General features: G+C 34.7%; 4 protein-coding genes across 5 annotated transcripts; 1 reads left to right on the plus strand and 3 right to left on the minus strand.

Annotated features, from left to right (window-relative positions):
- Positions 1 to 656: 656 nt before the first annotated feature.
- On the minus strand, positions 657 to 2973 carry LOC122587194. 2 transcript variants are annotated; one of them, XM_043759295.1, is made up of 3 exons: positions 2891 to 2973; positions 1455 to 2606; positions 657 to 1328 (listed from the first exon to the last, which is right to left on the minus strand). In XM_043759295.1, the coding sequence occupies exons 2-3, from the start codon at positions 2505 to 2507 to the stop codon at positions 759 to 761; spliced, it is 1623 nt and encodes a 540-aa protein (XP_043615230.1). In that variant the 5' UTR covers positions 2508 to 2606; positions 2891 to 2973; the 3' UTR covers positions 657 to 758. The 2 variants fall into 2 exon arrangements, with proteins under 2 accessions (XP_043615230.1, XP_043615231.1); XM_043759296.1 differs by lacking the exon at positions 2891 to 2973 and having other exon boundaries at positions 1455 to 2707.
- A 1964-nt stretch (positions 2974 to 4937) lies between these two features.
- LOC122589058 (phosphoserine phosphatase, chloroplastic) lies at positions 4938 to 8913 on the minus strand. The gene is made up of 8 exons (XM_043761300.1): positions 8667 to 8913; positions 6891 to 7119; positions 6666 to 6798; positions 6479 to 6586; positions 6185 to 6278; positions 5778 to 5927; positions 5655 to 5708; positions 4938 to 5198 (listed from the first exon to the last, which is right to left on the minus strand). The coding sequence occupies exons 2-8, from the start codon at positions 7108 to 7110 to the stop codon at positions 5073 to 5075; spliced, it is 885 nt and encodes a 294-aa protein (XP_043617235.1). The 5' UTR covers positions 7111 to 7119; positions 8667 to 8913; the 3' UTR covers positions 4938 to 5072.
- A 1883-nt stretch (positions 8914 to 10796) lies between these two features.
- LOC122587026 (DNAJ protein JJJ1 homolog) lies at positions 10797 to 13087 on the plus strand. Its single transcript, XM_043759085.1, has 3 exons — positions 10797 to 12494; positions 12619 to 12680; positions 12772 to 13087. The coding sequence occupies exons 1-3, from the start codon at positions 10845 to 10847 to the stop codon at positions 12827 to 12829; spliced, it is 1770 nt and encodes a 589-aa protein (XP_043615020.1). The 5' UTR covers positions 10797 to 10844; the 3' UTR covers positions 12830 to 13087.
- Positions 13088 to 13481: 394 nt separating this feature from the next.
- Positions 13482 to 18430, minus strand: LOC122587213 (histone deacetylase 5). The gene is made up of 13 exons (XM_043759318.1): positions 18111 to 18430; positions 17439 to 17643; positions 17201 to 17347; positions 16997 to 17106; positions 16707 to 16918; positions 16472 to 16536; positions 16139 to 16309; positions 15933 to 16019; positions 15601 to 15834; positions 14401 to 14594; positions 14190 to 14316; positions 14037 to 14101; positions 13482 to 13958 (listed from the first exon to the last, which is right to left on the minus strand). The coding sequence occupies exons 1-13, from the start codon at positions 18299 to 18301 to the stop codon at positions 13793 to 13795; spliced, it is 1974 nt and encodes a 657-aa protein (XP_043615253.1). The 5' UTR covers positions 18302 to 18430; the 3' UTR covers positions 13482 to 13792.
- Between the last annotated feature and the right edge of the window lie 493 nt (positions 18431 to 18923).

Below are 18923 nucleotides of genomic sequence, written 5' to 3' on the forward strand. Positions count from 1 at the left end.
CACAGTCCCTACCCACAAAGAGGCCAAACGTGTTCGGACCAAATGTCCTAGTAACTAGTCCCTCAATTTGAATAATCTGTACTGGAACTGGAACTACGTGTATTGTGTAACTGGTCCTGGTCTGAGTTGCTTTAGCAAGATAAGATCAGTTTGATGGTACAAGAATGGTCTGATCCCCAACTGGCAGCCGCAACCCGTATGGCCAGGCGCTGGATCTATTTTGCATAAGCAACCTGTTTTAATGGTTAAATTCTGGAGTTGTCTTCTGGATCAGCACTGCTTGAATTCAGATTAAGATTCATATAGTTGAACTTATAAGTTATATAACGTTGATTAACACAATATGTATAATCATATTCAAATCTCTTCATTTGAATAACCCAAATGGTTTAAGCTGATAATTGGGTAACCTTTGTTATTTAAGGGATCTAAATCCATATTATAAATCCCTGTTATTCAGGTAACCCAAAATCCGTCCAAATAACCTGAACATTTTGGATTGAGTGATCCCATTTTTACATTGGATTATGGTTGATTGGCGGTCAACCGAACCCGAATGACCTTCATATCACCACTAAAATGACCTGATAAGTACATGTATATCTCCAAATTTTGCATAAAATGCCAATTAGTATCTATGAATCTATGATACAAAGTTTTGGCTCAAAAGAAAGATCTGTTAACTTGTATTTCATGTCAAAAACAGTACTATCATTGACCTACATATATGTTGTTTACAAACAAAAATATGACTTGCATCATTCAGAAAACAATGCCCGTTGTGCATTTAAAACTACGGGGGACCCTTGTCTTGCTTTCTCCACTATATGCTTTATCAACAGCTTCTCCATCTCGTCGTCATCAAAATCCTTCCCATCTTCACTTGTTCCAGCGCCATTACGTGAGCCGTCATCTTCAAACTGATACATTGGTGTTCCATCCACATCTTCCTCTGATTCATCAAGTTTTGCAAACTCATTACAAGCCTCTTTATAAGCATCTAAAGCTTCACCTGATAGATTTAAAACAACAGGTCCATCTACATGGATTTCATCTCCTGCATCACTGCTCAGGACATCATTCCAAGATTTGTAATTTTGAACTTGTTGGCTTTCGATTTCTGCTTCCAACTCTCTGATACGTTCTTCAAGTTGTGATTGAAGGACCTCATGTAACCGTAAACTCAATTCTCTAGGAGAAACTGCGTAGTTTGCAGAATGAGTTGTAGTGGAGCTTCCCCTATCATCTTCATCAGCGTTACTTTGGTTATCTAGCATGTCAGCCCTTAACTCAACCTCAGCTACGCCTGCCTCAAAGTCTGGATCATGCTGAAAAAGGCTCAAGTAAATTAATATGGTGCATCATTGGTCACTAGTCACTACAATAATAAACTTAAACTTCAATCACGAAAGATTATACTAACATAACAGTACGGGTTAATACAGATTGGTTACCTCTACAAGATCTGAAATCTTCCGTTCTAAGGTGGATGAAGTCATATTCAATTCAAGCATTGCAAGCTCAGCTTGAAGCTCGGCTTCAATTTTACTGAAAGAATCATCCTTTGCCTTTATAACAACAGATTCTTGGTTATTATGCTCATCAGAAACCAAAGTAGGTGATCCATCATATAAAGAACCACGGCCCATTCTTTGTGATTTATGATCCTCGGTCGTAAGCTCTTTCATGATTAATGAATCTTTCATCTCAAGCTCCTCTTCAAGATCTTGAACCAAATTATCTTTCTGCTTCAACACACGGTTCAACCTTTCCACCTCAAGTTTATTTGACATGAAAGAATACAATATCCCAAATGACATCCCAAGACAAACAAGCAGAGTTGCATCCGTTAATCCTGTTTTATTTTCTTCTGAATATGTTTTTATGTTCTTTTCCACAACATTACTTTGCACGACAAAAGAATCACCACTTGCCCTACTAATCACATTACTGCCATCAGTCACAAAAAATGGCCTCACAGTCTGCATAGAAGGATTCATTTCAACATGCTCTGTATGCAACTGAGCCCTAAGGCAACTTTCTAAAGAACTTAAAGGTCTAAAAGCTACACCAATCTTTCGCCTACTTCTAAGAAACATTCTACTTCTAGGAGTCAAGGGTTTATTAACCAACTCACCCTTCCCTTCACTCACTCTACCTCTTTCAGCATCTCCTAAAATTCCACCACTACCAATAAAACCAGGGAACAAACTCGATGCAGAAAAAACACTGCTACCTTCATAACTTCCCGAAACCATCCCCTTTTCAACATCAAACTCACTAACACAAACCTCACTTCTAACTTCAGAATCATCTTTTTTCAAACTATCTCTCCTTGACAACCTGCGGAAGGGCCATTTCTTATCGGATGGTTGCTTTGGGGATTCAAGTTCTACATCCTCGACCGATGATTTAGACGTTACTTGCTCACCATCCTGCCTATTTTTTTTAAAATGCTGAGCTATATAGCCAGCACCAGCAGCAACTGCAACCATCCATTTATCCATTTCTATCCCTTCTACATGTAAACACACACACACACACTAATCTAACTAATCTTCACAACCACAACACAATGTTCTTCCTTTCTTCATAACAATAAAAACCTAAAAGAAAAAATTGTAAATCCCATCAATAATCAAAGAATTCCCAAACTCTAATCTTGTTCAAACCCTAATTACTAATTTCCAAGATTTTCAACACTTACAAAAAATGAGATTTCTTGATAAACCCATTTCAAGATTGAAAATTTCATTTCAAAATTAACAATCTTTATGAAACCCCATTTGATAAAATTGAAAAACGGTGGACGATTTGAAGTACTCAATAATATATAATATGATATATATAATATAATATAATAATCTATGCATAACAACGTGTATCTAACCTTGTTGTATTAATGTCTTGGTGGGCTTAATGAAGAATGCAAAGAAAGGGACAGAAATTGATGAATGGCAATTGGAAATAAGTATTTTTTTATTTTGTTTTTACCAAAAACAAGACTGTATGTCTATATATGTATGTATATGTGGTTGAACAAGAAACATCTGTTAAAACGAAAGAAGAAAGAGGGCTAAAAAATAACGATCTGAATAAAGACAAAGACTTTTTTAACTAATTAAAAATTTAAGTATCAATTTTGGGTTCATGTTTTTGTAAAGGGTTTTTCTCTACTAAAGTATAGAATTTTTTTACTACTTATTTTTAAAGGAGTATAATCTTGTTTATATACAGAGTTGGTAAGTCATTTATGCTAATTTCACTTCTTTAAATTTTGTTATAATTGCGCTTATTATTTTAAAGAATCTGAGTTGTATACATCCAAAAATGATTAGTTTATTAAAGTCTTCTAAAGTTTACAATTTAATCCTCAAATACTTTGTATCTTCTGAAATAACCTCCTTATTTTTATATGTTATGTTATTTTATTTCAAAGCATCGATAAATTTTGATAATTAACTTTTTAATCTCAAGTTCTAATCCAATCCTGTTTTTGATTCTCGACTTTTCTTTTCCTTTTTCTAAACATCCAACAAAACACTGCAACCAAGCGTGAAAAACTTTATCAGTCACAATGTGGATTCATACATTAGTAATCAAGATTCTCAAAATTTAATCAATACTCGTAATTGATTTTCATAAGTTTCTTACGACATCGAACTTAATAAAGAATATACCATGATAAACCACCTTCATGGTGATCCAATGGTTATCATCTTGACATCTTTACAAGAAGTCACAAGTTATTTAGTGATTGTTTTTAGTGTTATCATCTTTTATCACTTCATAACTTTAATAGGAGATTCATGTTAACCACCACTAAAATGATCTACTGATCAAGTTCCATATTTTTATAATTATTCTCACAATAAATGTCATATCTCTATCTCTACTAGACTACTACATTACAAAGTAGTTGTTCCCTCCAAATTTTTTTAAATTTTCAACAATGTACATATACTAATGAATAATATACAATACACTTATACACATCTCAATCATTCATTTTTTCCTCTCCTTAAATCTTAACCACTTATTTTTCTCTCTCCTCCATAAATTTCTCTAAGTCTTTCAAAAAAATTTATCTCAAAAACCGTACATCGATAAATTATAAAAGTTATATAGGTGTTCTTGAAATTTTGATGTTTTTTCATTAGATATGTCATTCGATATACTTTCGACGAATTTTTAAATACGAGGACGGGGCTCGTACGGCTAAAGCATTTGGCTATCACACTCTATGACCTATCACCTCCTATGACCTATCATACATTATAATCTATCACCCCACCATCTCACCGCCGCAACGCACGGGTACTTGATCTCGTTCTACATATATAAGCAATTTGGTATGACAGTATGAAAATGGTCACGACGATCCCTTAGTTGAGCCGCATACATATAAGTCAAAAATTCTTCGGAGTCTTTTGAACAGGATGAACATATTTCTACATTTAATACATGTAATTATGTAAACATGTAATAAGAAACTTTGCACTGAATTTTAACTTTTGCACAAAGTAGGACTATTTTAGAATTCGAACACTTGATATACTCGCCAATTAAAGATGAACAAATTATTTGTCAAATTTACGTAAACTTTACATCTTTCTTTGGTAAATGCTTTCTTATCTTGTCGTAGGAAGATGGCAACACAAACAATCATCAACCCACGAAAAGCAAAACGCTTTATGATGATCCAAAATGCATTGGGACAAAAAAAAAGGGGGAAAAAAGAAGACGCACATGGCTTTGGAATGTTATGATTGTAATATGTTACCCATAATTGTCCATTCTCATCTCAACCAGACTCTAACTAATCACCATCAAAAATACAGCAAACCCAACAGTATAGCAGCGATCATTGGTCAATTTGTGTTGATCAATTCAACAAAAACAAAAAAAAATAATTTAAGTCAGGGTTGTTCCAAAACTAAAAAATTAAGTCATCTTTATAATATAATGCAGATAATTTTGAAACTTGTTGAACAATATGATGTAGGGCAGGCAGGTAGGCAAAAACATACTCATAAAAGTATCTCTCCAAAAGAATAATAGAAAGTGTTTTGCTATTCCAAAGAGTTTATTAGGTCATTGAAGTTGAACACAAGCCAATCAGCTTTTGCAGAAACAGCCTCCCGCAGTTGGACACCACCATAGCAGATAAACAGGTCAGCACATCCTGGTTTTCGGGCCTATAGACAAACAAAATGAGCAGATCCACTGTAAGTCTCAACGTTTGTCAATAAACATAACGGTTGATCCCAATATGAAGAAATGTTGAATTAAGACTACAGAGTCGAGTAGACATTGAAAAATTGAATTGTTAGGTAACAGGTCAACAAGGGTAACTATTAGGTAGGGCAGGCAGGGATGACTTGGGACATTCAATCACCAAAAAAAACTCATTATATATATACAAGTACTTTGTGTTTATACAGCTTCAAATTTGTTGTAAAATGATTTATCAGATTTTATGTATTTAACAAACAATTTGGACAACTTTTGACTCATTTGAAATGTTTTCATTTAATATAACTCTTTTTTTATCTCTTAAACTTTTTACCCATCAGAGATAAAACATAGCTTGAGTGAACCTTACATAAGTTAACAGGTCATATTTGATACCTCTGGATTTGAGTTATTCTTACCTCAAGATCAGTTGCACCATCGCCAACCATTACTACTGTCTTGTATCCATGAACCTGAAAAGTTCACTTGGCATCATTATGGAATTGTTTAGACTGTTAAGACACAGATGAAGAAAAACTAACCTTTCTTATTAGTTCAACTGCAGTTGGTTTTCCTCCGCTTCTTGAAGTTGGTTCATTTACATCAAATCCAGCAAACTCACCAGACGTGTTAAAAAGCAGCTGATTAGCAAATATATTTGCAGTTGGTACCCCAAGGATTGATGCAACCGGCTAGAAACATGTGAATAGTTAATATATGGATTTAAAGGAAAACAAGGCTAAAAGAATGAAAAGAATACCCTTCCATTGACATCATACTTATTAACCATATATATAAGATAAACCATGTCTAGTTATTAATATTAATAATAACCTATTTGACCTGAAAGGTCAAAGATGTATCTCTACAATCAAAGGTACTAATCTAGCTTACAATACTAAAGAAAAAAAAAAGCCTTGAAAGCAATAACTGATTCTTGGTGACTTACATTGATCATTTGACGAAAACCTCCAGATATCAGAAAAACAGTTTTACCACTTTCCTTGAGCTTCTGGACCAACTCCTTAATTCCAGGAGAAAGTCTACCAATTCAAAAGCAAAAGTAGTCAACCATGTGAATACGAAATGCTATAGTTCCTTTTCCCTTACCTAAAAGCATCTTATAACCTTGTGTACACATTTAAGGTGCGTTAGCTTGATGAATAAATAGTGTTTCTTATGATTGGCTAATTGCCTATCTAACTGAAAGAAAATATGAAGAACCCAAGAAACACTGTCATACCTCGGGGGATTTTTCTCAAGAAATTCCTGGACCTGGGATAATGAAGGTTTAAAAAGATTGAGTCTGGCAGATAAGGCTTCCTCAAAAGGTACTGAACCACCCATTGCTCTGCAAAAGCACAATGAAATTTGAATAAATACCAACTAAAAGATGAAGCAGTTTAACACTGACTGAATAAGCATTTAACCTAGCAGTCCATTCAGCTACAGCTTTCCCAGCTCCACAAAACTCAGCAAGTTCATCGATTCCCTCATCCACGCACACCGTGCTATCCACATCAAAGCATACAGCATCAGCCTTTTGCCATAAATCAAGAACTTCTGAGTATTTAAAATGACCCAATAAGAAAACAGAATCCAGATATTTAAATTCTAACCAAATTAACAAGTCAGATGTATCATGGATGAAATACCTTTGGAAGGTAATGTGTTGTCGAATCGACCTAAAGAGGAAACCGCTATGGGTTTAACAGAACCGGCTTTTGAGTTGGATGATGTGGAAGGTCCCATCATTCTGATTGGACCAAAAAATACTCTTCTTCTGTATGATGTATATGTTGGGAAAAGACAGGTGTTTCCCTGAACACCGTAAGCACGCATATGAATTATTCGTGAACTGGTCAGCCCTTCCATCAAATTTATCTAGAATAAAAACAATTAAAATATGATAATGTGTTTAATAAAAATAAATTTACCTGCTTAATACTCATCTATTGATCCAAGATACAGCAATGCTTTAATAGCGGATGCATATTTTGTAATGTTTAACAACAAATCACGTATATCATACAAAATGCTAACCCCTTAGTTAAATTAAACCATAGGATTACCATTCACTATCTTGAAGCCAGCATAGTAAGGCAGCATCAAGCAACTAAAATCGTATTAGAATCGCAATTATTTCTATGCGTGAATGTATTCAGAAATGAAAAGAGTAGTGGTTGGTTGACAACATGGAAGGCATGTTCGGTCAAACTGTATGATTCAATGCTGAGGGAATAAACTGTTTGTATGATTCAAAGCCTCTCTGTGGACTTAATTTTGAAATAAACAACTCTACTATAAAAGTTCTATGACTTATATCTAGACACTTGAATGACAGAATAATTATTATAACTATAATGACTTATGATCATCTCATTTATACTCTACACAGACAGAAATTACAATGTAGACATTTTCTTAAACCAAAAGAAATAATAATAATATGTTTATTAACTGGAAAATCCTATCATGATATCATAGATCGATATCATAATTGGATAACAATATCCATTGAAACTCAACATAATAGTTTGCAATTAAATTATTAGCTTATATTCCTTCAAAATAAAGAAATTGCAATATCATAATAAATAAAGCTACGACAAGAACTTGTATCATTTCTAGTATCTATTTCTGGTTTTGGGACACATGATGGATAAAATATATACTCTAGCTATTGTTCTGTCAATATTTTCATTAAGCAAATGAAGCTGATATTATATATCAACTAAAATGAGATGACAATAGTAGTGTTAGGTCGTTAGGAGGAGCGATCATAGCATAAACCCGACAGATGAAGGCAACACTAAAGCAGGCAACTTTTGGTAAGACACAAACCAAAGTAAGTGAGCTAGATTTGAGCGTAAATTGGTTAAAGTCGTAATTGGATTGAGCAAAGAACAAAAATTACAGCTGACTTCTAAGGTTTTAACCAAATACTTGAGCAAAAGGACTTAAGTTTACATAATGTACTCTCATAATATGGTACGTAATCAAATCATAACATAAAATTTATATGCGATCAAGCGATGACATAAACTAACAAACGGGTAAATGATAATATTCTGAACGCGGAGTAGGTTGACTAACCGATAAACGAGTCAAACCGAAAAAAGTTGATACCTTTACATGTACATGATATTACTGATTGAGAATACAAAAGATTCGTCCATCTTAAAAAGCAGAACTATATCATTACTGGAAGATCAACTAATATAAGTGTTAAAGCATATACCTGATCATGGTCATTATGCTACAAAGGTTGGGTCTTTGAATAATTATCAAATGAAAAGCAATTTAGTTTCCATAGTCATTTTATCAAACACTTAGTGGGCACCCAAAATAATTATAAACTGAAAGATTGGAACATGAAACAAAATCAAAATAAAAATGAATATCAATGATTGAAGATAAAAAATGCTTACATGGAAGATGTTGATGTGAATAACCAACAACTGTGTTTGAGTTTTGGTTTGAAGAAAAAAGGAGGCAGGCTTTGAAATAACGCAAAGATTGTTGCTTTTTGTTTATGAAGAAGAAGAAGATAATTGAAATCTGAATATAGTCTAATCTAATTTAAAGGTTGGATTTTTAAACAACAATGATCAGCGAGTGATGTGTTGGTAGATATGGTGCAAAGAATCTTTTGAGAATTTTGTTAGTTGGTGAAATTTTGGATCTCACCAACCACCCTAACACCTAGTTTTTTAGTTTTGAAGGAAAAAAAAAAATTAATAATTTTAAAATGAATTGTGTTTTTTTTGGTTGTTTCAAGTAGGGCTCTAACGAACTGAACAGTTCACGAACAGTTCATGAACCGTTTGTCAGAAAGTTTGTTCGTGTTCGTTCATTTAGTTAAATGAACGAACATGAACAAAGCTCTCGTTCGTCCATTTGCGTTCATGAACATTCAATAATCTGTTCGTGAACGTTCATTCGTTTATGTTCATGAGCCGTCGTTCGTGAACAATAGTTTGTTATATTCGTGAACATTTGTTCGTTATGTTCATTTACGAATGTAAATATTTGCTTTATATAATATATATTATTATTAATATCTAACTATTTAAAAAAAAGTTTAAATAAAAATATATAATTTATAAATATTTCGTTCGTTTGTGTTTGTGAACAGTCGTTCATGAACACAAACGAACATACATGAACAAGTCATTTAGTTCGTTTATCTGTTCGTGAACCGTTCGTTAAGTTAAACGAACGAACATGAACAAGGTCCCGTTCGTGTTCGTTCGGTTCGTTTACAACCCTAGTTTCAAGAAAGGAAATGAAATGATAGTATTCGAAATGATTCAATCTATTTTATTTTTATCACATCACTTCTCTAATTTTCATTTAAAAAAATATTCAAAAACACAATGTAAAAGTAGGCCTTGTTTGTTTTTTGAAAAAAAATCTTAACAACCTCTACTCTCTAACCGAAATAGAAGTTTTAACATTTAAAGGGATTGTTTTTTCTTTTTTATCAAAAGTTGTCCAAAAACCTATTAACTTGCTCATATTCAAAACATCCTCTACTGAAGAAAGAAGAGGACTAAATCACATCTTATTGTTTCAATTCGCATGCATCATCTTATTAAGCCAAATCAGGATACAACTAATCGCAAGAAATGTTAAAAAACTCTTTAATTGAAATCAGATCGGTAAAGGGGAGTAAAGAGTTTTTTAAAACTTAGATCATAATCGAGAAGAACCCGGATTGATGTTTTTATATTGAAAAATAATAAAATTTGAAAATATATGTAATAAACTTCAAACTTAAATATAATTGCTTAAAAATATTATCATAATACTTAAAAGTTCAAAGTTAATTATTCTTGAATATAAACTTAAACTAATTTAGTATTTTATTAAAAGTTTTATAAAAAGAAAAAGAATATTGACCAAAAATGACACGAGTCTTGACCGAGTCGATCGAGTTTTGACTGAGTTGACCGAGTTTGACTAAAGTTGACCTGAGTCTTGACCTTCGACTGAGTTTTAATCCGATTTAACCAAACCTAACTCGTGAACAAGCCGATTCCGAATTCAAAATTGGGTTCCCAGTCAAGTCTGTCGAGTTTTACAACGTCGAATGCAAGTGACTACCAAAGCATTAGAAAAATTCTTAGTTTGATTGATTATAAAGATAAACTATTTCTTAATTAATAACAATGAATAAATTCCATGTTATAACTAAAACATAAGCTACACTCACATCGGCGTCAAGTGGTGTAGGTGATAGATACAAAGATATTTGATTTTTAAGGGATAGTGAATATCTTTTAAAAGATTATGGAATAATTGTATAAGTTAATTAATTAAAGATAAAATGATAATTTCGTATGCTCCAAAATTTTAAACTTTTCAACATAGAGGTATAATTTTTATATAATAGTATAGATAATAGATAATATAAAATGTCAATGATAATTTTATTTTACTTTATAAGATATTATAGAAGAGAAGAGACGATGTCAGCTTAATAACAAAGTAACTGGGTAAAAATAAATAATATAAATAAATAGAAACACAGTATATAACCGATTTCTAACATCAACCAAAACCCTAACCTGACTGTCTCCTTTCCCACCGGCGATAACCAACCAATGACGTCATCGGCGTCGGAGAAGCGCTGCCTATACGAAGTCCTCGGACTTAAACGCGATTGCACCTCCGACGAGATCCGTTCCGCCTACAGAAAGCTCGCTCTGCAACGCCACCCTGACAAGCTAATAAAATCCGGCATCACCGAAGCCGAAGCCACCGCGTCGTTTCAGGAGCTCGTAAACGCTTACGAAGTCCTGTCCGACGCACGTGAGCGCGCGTGGTACGACTCTCACCGCTCTCAGATCCTGTTTTCAGGTAAACGTAATTCATCACGTTTTGAATCCGGTGTTCCTGATTTGTTCAAGTATTTCACGAATTCCGTGTATTCCGGATTTGGGGATAGAGGAAAAGGATTTTATAAGGTGTATGGTGATGTGTTTGATAAGATATTCAGGAATGAGTTGAGTTATGTAGCCAAGTCAGGTGAGGAGGTAGAATTGAAAGAGGCGCCGTTGTTCGGGAATTCGGACAGCGGTCACGAGCAGGTTAACGCGTTTTACGGGTATTGGTTTGGGTTTGCGACAGTGATGGATTTTGCTTGGGTTGATGAGTTTGATGTGATGAGTGGTAATAGTAGGAAGAGTAGGAGGGTCATGGAGGAAGAGAATAAGAAGATTAGGAAGAAGGCGAGACGAGAGTTTAATGAGACGGTTAGGGGATTAGCGGAGTTTGTTAAGAAGAGAGATAAGAGGGTGATTGATATGCAGCTTAAGAGGAATGAGGAGAATGAGAGGAAGAAAGAGGAGGAGAAGCTTAGGAAGGCGGAGTTGGCGAGGGAGAAGGCGGAGAGGGCGAGGATGTTCCAGGTTCCGGATTGGGCTAAGGTGGAGGAGGTTGAGGACGAGGAGGACGTGGTGGTGGAAGAAGAGAAGAGGAATGAGCTGTATTGTGTTGTGTGTGGGAAGAAGTTTAAGAGTGACAAGCAATGGAAGAATCATGAGCAGAGTAAGAAGCATAAGGAGAAGATGGCTGAGTTGAGGGAAGCGTTTGTTGAAGAAAATGGAGATGACGATGATGGTGAGGTTGAGGGTGATGGAGATGAGTGTGTGTCTGCTGATGAGGTTGAAAAGGTGAAAGAAAGGTTTGATGGTGTTGAAATTCGTGAGGAAGAAAAAGGAGAAGATGACCCGGAAAGTGAAGTTAAAGAAGAAGATGGTCGGGAAAGTGAAGCGGAGGAGGAATATGTTGATGTAGACAATGGTGAAAAGGGATTAGACGGTAATGAGAGTGAGGATGATGATGAGGATAGTGTTTTGAAAGCAATGTTAAAGAACAGGAAGAAGAAGAATGTGTATGTTGAAGTTGAAGAGGAGGAGGTAGACTTGATGGAATACAATAACACGAAAGGTAGAAGAAGGAGAGGAGGTAGGAAAGAAACTGCTCAAAGAGATGAAGACGAAGAACCTAAAGAAACTGATAAACCCAAAACAAGTAGCAAACCAGAGCTCGGTGAGGAATCTGACAATGGTTCAAACATTGAGGAACCTACTTCGTCTAAACCTTTCACAGACAATGAGAAGAATGATGGAGGAGATGACAAGCCTCGTGCAAAAATTAAGGTACCAAAGCAAGCGGCCGTGGTCAAAGTTACCAATAAAAAGGAGGTAAATTCCAAAGGGAAGAATTCGGCTAGAGGGAAAAAACAGAAGGTACTACTTTTCTTTTTCTACCCAATGTCCATTTAGACAAACATAGGTTACATGTTCAAAACTTAAAGCCATATTACTTTACCACTTTACCGAAGTAGTGAACAATGTTTGCTCTTGACCACAGGCATCAACATCAAGAAGTTCCGGGCATGAATGTGATACTTGTGGAGTAGACTTTGATTCAAGGTATTTACAACATATATACGTTAAGATTTTTCTGTTATAATATCTTTATAATTGTTGGCACTTGAGCTTATTATGGTTGCTTTTGTTGCAGGACCAAGTTATTTAAACATTTGAGTGATACGGGTCATGCCACACTTAAATCACGTTAGTAATGAAATCTAAGGAAACGATGGAAGCTTACTTTTAGACCAATTTGAGGAGTTTGTGGGTATAGCACCTATTTTGTTTCAGTCTTAACCCCTAATCCCCTATAGAGTAGGATTTTATGTATATCCTTTTTGAAAGTGAAGTGATGCCTAGCAAATTAAAGTTGTTATTGTATCGGTATTGAGGACAACATTTCAAAGTCTGATACACATTTGGGTACCATCTCTGTCTCTCATCAATAAGAATCAATATTTGATTTAGATGCTCTTTATTTGCTTATGGAATGGCAATCTTGTTCAAAATCCATCACATGCGTGATGTTTTTGATTTTGAAATCACAGTTGTTTGTCTAGTCCTGCGTATGATATAATTGGTCCATTCCAAAGTTATGATTCTTCAATGACTATGATGAAACAAACATTAAAAAAGTAATGCACCAACGCTAACATAAATTCCAACCAAGTGGAAAGTTAAAAGCTGTTACTAGCTTGAACATGTGTAGTGTTGGAAGGTTTTTGAGCAGGTTGCAAAGAATATGAAAAAAATACATCTGTTAATCGTTGTTAAACCAGTTTAAACTGGTGCTGCAGATATGGAATCAATATTCTTGCATACAAAACACTAACTAAATGTCTAAATGTGCTAAGACAAACCTTGAAGGAAATTTAACATTTTCACCCATCGACTGATTGACACATAAAATAGTTAGAAAGTGGATGAACCGATTACAAGGATCTTAACTATTTAACCAGCTTTCTTGTGACACCATAACTGGTAAGAACACATTATACACATAAATCTTCACCCAAAAGAATCCTAAACTCCCATCAGTTTCAGAGTTAAAAACTAGTACCATTCGACCCCACAAGTCGGAAGCATGAATCTTAGTTGAAAAAAAGATTACTAGGACAGGTTGTTCAATCAACTACTCCCAAGGAATATACACATGAAGGTTTCAACTTCAATCATAATGGTTTAGTGCAGGCTTCCTGTATATAAGCGACTGCTTCAGCTTCTGACAGTTGTTTTCCCTGTACAAGCCCCCTAATCAAGGTGTCTGCGTACTCTTTAGCCGGTGCACGAATCGGTGTCTTCCCGGATTTAAATCCTTCAACATGAGCACCAGTGCACCTATAATTTGAACAATATCTATTATAAAACCTGCTTTGTGATCGGAAAAAAATATAACTTCTAAGTAAACGGGCTTACGTCATTGTTAGAATTGGAATATCATTTTCCTTCCCCAAGTAAAGAACATTATGGTACCAACCATTCTGCACAAAACCAAAAACTTTTGAACATTAGTACTTCAAAATTCTGAAACTGTTTTGACTTTTGAAAATCGACTCGGAGAAGTTGTACCTTAAGAGGCTTCAAAGAAATATTCTTTTTATGTTCAACAGTATCTAAAGCATCAAGGTCGAAAAAAGGAGAACCTGTATCGGCACCTTGATTCTCTTGAAACAGAACATCATTGAACTGCTCAAGACTGCATAATATGACAAATCAGATACTATGTGAGATCAATATAAGGAAGAAAATTAAATATTCACTCGAATTGAGGGTCACATACGTGATCTTATAGAGGCACATGAATGTTTTCTCTTGATCATTACTTTCAGGGTTTAGGAAAGCAACCCCTCCAAGACCCCAGGTAACAGTACTTTCTCGGCCAAAGAATAAACGGTGAGGTACGGTCTTCCAAATGACCCCTTTCGGCTGCCTCTTGTCCACAGCCCCTCTACATGGCCTTTTCATGCCTTCCGCCTACAAATTAATTTAAAAGAAGTAAATGAGTGACTTTTATATAAAACCTAGAGTTTTAAATAATCAGATTAACTGTTGCCAGTATGAAGCTGATTATTTTGAGACTTGAATAATTTAATGATCAGAAAGATAACTTGTTCCTTTAAACATTAAATACCAATTATTAAGACTACTTGTTGCAATAATCAGACAAGTAGTTCCAAAATGCAAATCCAAATTCTCCTTAAAGTTTAGCAATTTATGCTGGCAAGACCAATCAACCCTCCAAGCAATAACATCTATCTATACTCTCCTATAATGAAAATAGCCTATTGTTGAAAAAAGAGTTACGAAATTACTTAAATACCCTTCATTTGTCTGCCAACTTAATTTGTCTTTCATACTCCCAATAAGAGAGAACCTTTAATGATATACACTTAACTTTAATCAAGATTTCAAAACCAAAAAATAACCAAGTCTCTTTCTTTTTTCTACTCAACAAGATGCTTATTCTCTATAACTCATCTCTCCCATGAATTCGAAATTGGTACTACACATTTTTTCTACTCAACAAAATGCTTATTTTTCTACTCAACGAGATGCTTTTTTCTAGGCATGTATTTATATTTCATATAACATTATATTATTTTCCACATCTTAGGCTATGTTATTCATCGTAGTATCTTTCTTAATTGATAGTCCACTTATACTGTGTTTCGTAAACATGAAACATCCTGTTAATAGTATCCGCCGCAATGCGTGGGTACCATGCTAGTATTTTTAATAGGAGACCCTTGATGGGTAGTAACAGAGAGCTCAATTTTTTTGAACATGGAATCAAATATGGTATGCGTTCAAATGCATAAACATATTCACAATCTCATCCTTGATGGGTAATAACAGAAAGCTCAAATTTTTGATCATGAAATCAAATAATGGCATACATTTGAATGCATAAACATATTGACATTCTGATCTCCTTCATGGGTTATAATTAAGCATAATATTAGACATGGAGCTACTTTACCTGGCCACCTTCTATATAACAGCGAAATCTTGGCTCACTCATGTTTGATCCAAAAGAGGCATACCAAACATCAGTTTTCGATAACTCTGACCTCCAAGCTTGAGAAGAAGCAGACGAAACTGCACCATTGGTCTTTTCACTAAGTTTCAGTTTTGAAAGTGGTATTGTAACATCCTCCTCTGATAAAGTATTTGGGATGACCTCATATTCGTCCTCTGACTCTGAGCTATATACCTATACAACCACATGATGAATACAGCACTAACTATATCGAAAGTCACAACAGTTTCAAACATACATTACTTGCTATTAAGCAAAGACAAAAGTGTTACCTGAAGTTGGGTTGTTACTTTACTGGCTAACTTCTCAGGTAACTTCTCTGCGAGTATTGGCCAAAAGGCACTCAATTCCTCACGAACCTGAACATAAATAAGTTATGCATCAGAATGACAAACTTTATTACATATAATAGGAAATGTTGAAATTATTCCAAGCTGGGCCGAATATAGAAACCTATAAAAGATTAACAAGACATTACCGCTTTAATCACTCTCCATGAGGATTCAAATGGATAAACCTCGATGGACTTATCAACAGGTTTGTCTTCCAGCAATACTTCCACACAAGCTAATACTGAATTCGCTAAGGATTCAAGATTGTATCCTCCTTCCAATGCCATTATAATCTTTCCGCTGCTAAACTCCATGAGCTATACAAAGGATCAAACACCAGTATTAGTATCAACATATTGGTTCCCAAACCGACTCTACTTTAAACAAACACAGCCTTACAACTTTTTATCACTAAATTTAAGATTATGATGTCCAACTGTCCAACATGAAAACAAATTTCTTGATTTTTGAATGGTTACCTTCTTCAACATTATAGCATAACCATTTGGTGAGATACAGCAGCCTCCAAGAGGATCACCAATGGCTGCTCAGGAAATACAATTTGGTAACGTTAGGGCAGTAAACTCATAGCACTTCAAATTTTGACAGTATGTTACGGATATCGTTGAGCATAAGGATATATTACTCACTTGCAATGTCGTTCAAAGTTTTATTCAATTATGGAAGATTCTAATGACAGTAATTTAAGCGGACCTGCATCAAATCCTGCTGAAATTATGACGATATCAGGCTTAAATTCTCTTGCAACTGGGATCAGTATATGGTCCCAAACTGCAATATAATCTGCATCTCCACATCGACCATTCTCCCACGGAACATTTATATTATACCCTAAACCCGGCCCCTCGCCCATCATGAAGTGTGATCCGTCATCACCAACAGGATAAAAACCCCCAAACTCATGCCTGCAAATTTAGAATGCACTCCAACAATAAGCATTCCATAAATCCCCGTGTTTACAAAAACAAACTCGTATCTTTTACCTGTGAACAGAGAAGAACAGCACTTGGGAGTCTTTCCAAAACATATTTTGAGTCCCATTTCCGTGATGGACGTCCCAATCAACAATCAACACCTTCCGAATACCCAGCTCCTAAACAAAAATTAAAAGTTAATGTCCAATTCATGTATTAAAAAACAAACCCTATACATTAAATGAAAAAAAAAAAAACACAAATAGCTCTCACTTTTTGGTTTAGAAGAAATCTTGTCGCAATAGCCACGTTATTAAAAAGACAGAACCCCATCGGTTTATCTCTTTCAGCATGATGTCCAGGAGGTCTAACAATAGCAAAGGCAGAATTTAATTCCCCTTTCGCAACTTTCTCAGCAGCCTGATCATAAAATATTTAATCTGTTAACATTTATTCTTAATTTTATCATATAAAATACCATATACGATTTATGTCAATCTGTAAATCGTACCTCGAGAACGGAACCAGCAGCAAGATAAGCGGATTCAGACGAACCTTCATTGAAATATATAGAATTAAACTTTTCAGCCATTTTGTTTCTTCTTATTAAGGGAACCTTTTCAGAGCTTATTCCTTTGATCAACTTAATGTGGTTGTTGGTATGAACAGCAGCTATATATTTATCTTCCACTTCTTTTGCATCAAATATCACACATCTGATCAACATCATCATCATCATCATAATTACTTCAACTAAATATATATATATATATATATTATATATACATATAGGATAAATGTATCAAAACTCATTTAACTATATCCCAAAATCTACACTATGTATCCGATTTTCAATTATTGTTTCTATACGTGCCCGACCAATTAGAAACTTGTTAAGCAGTATTGTATGTACATATATACTACTAGACGAATACCCGTGCAATGCGGCGCTGTAGGCGGTGGCCACTTGTAGGGGCAACGACGGGGAGTAAGATAGATAATTGATGTAAAATAATTATGTGAATTAAAAAGTTAATGAAGGTAATTTAGTAGATAAAAGATGTAGATTAAGAGATTCTAAAAATAGAATACCTATTTGTATTAGAAGGGAGTATAGATATAGATATATATTAATGTATGTATATGTATTGAGAGTGTGTGAAAGAATTGAAGAAGGTTATACCTGCGTGTAATGCCAGTAGACTGAAGTTTGTTCCAAATGGCTCGAATTCGGTTAGGGTTTTCGGGATGGAGATCGTCGTGGGGTGTTGAATGATTACACATCCGTTCATCGTAGACTAAACCAACACGACGCTGTTCTGATGAAGGTGAAGGTTGTTGAATCACGGTGTGATCGCCGGGCGGGAGCTCCATGAATGATTAGACAAAAAAGAAGAAAAAAAAGAGGTGAATGTGGAGAGTGTGATGAAATGAGGGGTTTGAAATTTGAAAGAAAGGTTTTTGGAAGGTGGGGAGTGGTCAGGACTCCGGAGGTCGTTTTGATTTCCTTCCTTTCTGATGAAAAAGCAAAAGGCCCTCTCCAATCATCTTTTTTCCTTTCACGAAATTACATTTTTGGTCCCTGTCATGCTCATAAAATTACTGGTTTCATCCTTAAATTTCATATATTACACTTTTAGTCCAAAAAAAACCCCGTATTCATCAAACTCCAGTCTTTACTTCTAAATTTCCATTGAGGATATTGAATGTTTGTTCACTTTTACACCTTATATCTAAGCTTCAAACCAATATTAATTTTAATATATATCGTTTAAGGATATCAATACTTGTCTGTTTGTCATGTTATGATCCCAGAATCATCCTTTAGACATGTTTATCTGTTGTTTACTGGTTTAACGCCATTTCAAATAAATCATTTCGGGATACTGCAACCTGTTTGTCTATCTAAGCACAAAATTTCAAACATCACATTCAAAATTGCTCAAAGCATAGAGTGCTAAGCTAAGTATACATGTTGATTAAAACTCATATGTTC

This window comes from Erigeron canadensis, chromosome 2 (genome assembly GCF_010389155.1).
Source record: "Erigeron canadensis isolate Cc75 chromosome 2, C_canadensis_v1, whole genome shotgun sequence".
NCBI lineage: Eukaryota > Viridiplantae > Streptophyta > Magnoliopsida > Asterales > Asteraceae > Erigeron > Erigeron canadensis.

Coding starts and splice junctions, on each gene's coding strand:
- LOC122587194 (XM_043759295.1), bottom strand. CDS start 2,507: ATGGATAAATGGATGGTTGCAGTTGCTGCTGGTGCTGGCTATATAGCT. Junction 1,329..1,454: donor AGATTTCAGATCTTGTAGAG/GTAACCAATCTG, acceptor AGCCTTTTTCAG/CATGATCCAGACTTTGAGGC.
- LOC122589058 (XM_043761300.1), bottom strand. CDS start 7,110: ATGGAAGGGCTGACCAGTTCACGAATAATTCATATGCGTGCTTACGGT. Junction 6,587..6,665: donor GTAGCTGAATGGACTGCTAG/GTTAAATGCTTA, acceptor GTGCTTTTGCAG/AGCAATGGGTGGTTCAGTAC. Junction 5,709..5,777: donor CAGTTGAACTAATAAGAAAG/GTTAGTTTTTCT, acceptor TGAACTTTTCAG/GTTCATGGATACAAGACAGT.
- LOC122587026 (XM_043759085.1), top strand. CDS start 10,845: ATGACGTCATCGGCGTCGGAGAAGCGCTGCCTATACGAAGTCCTCGGA. Junction 12,495..12,618: donor CTAGAGGGAAAAAACAGAAG/GTACTACTTTTC, acceptor TCTTGACCACAG/GCATCAACATCAAGAAGTTC. Junction 12,681..12,771: donor GGAGTAGACTTTGATTCAAG/GTATTTACAACA, acceptor CTTTTGTTGCAG/GACCAAGTTATTTAAACATT.
- LOC122587213 (XM_043759318.1), bottom strand. CDS start 18,301: ATGGAGCTCCCGCCCGGCGATCACACCGTGATTCAACAACCTTCACCT. Junction 16,020..16,138: donor CATGGAGAGTGATTAAAGCG/GTAATGTCTTGT, acceptor ATTTATGTTCAG/GTTCGTGAGGAATTGAGTGC. Junction 14,595..15,600: donor GTTATATAGAAGGTGGCCAG/GTAAAGTAGCTC, acceptor ATTAATTTGTAG/GCGGAAGGCATGAAAAGGCC.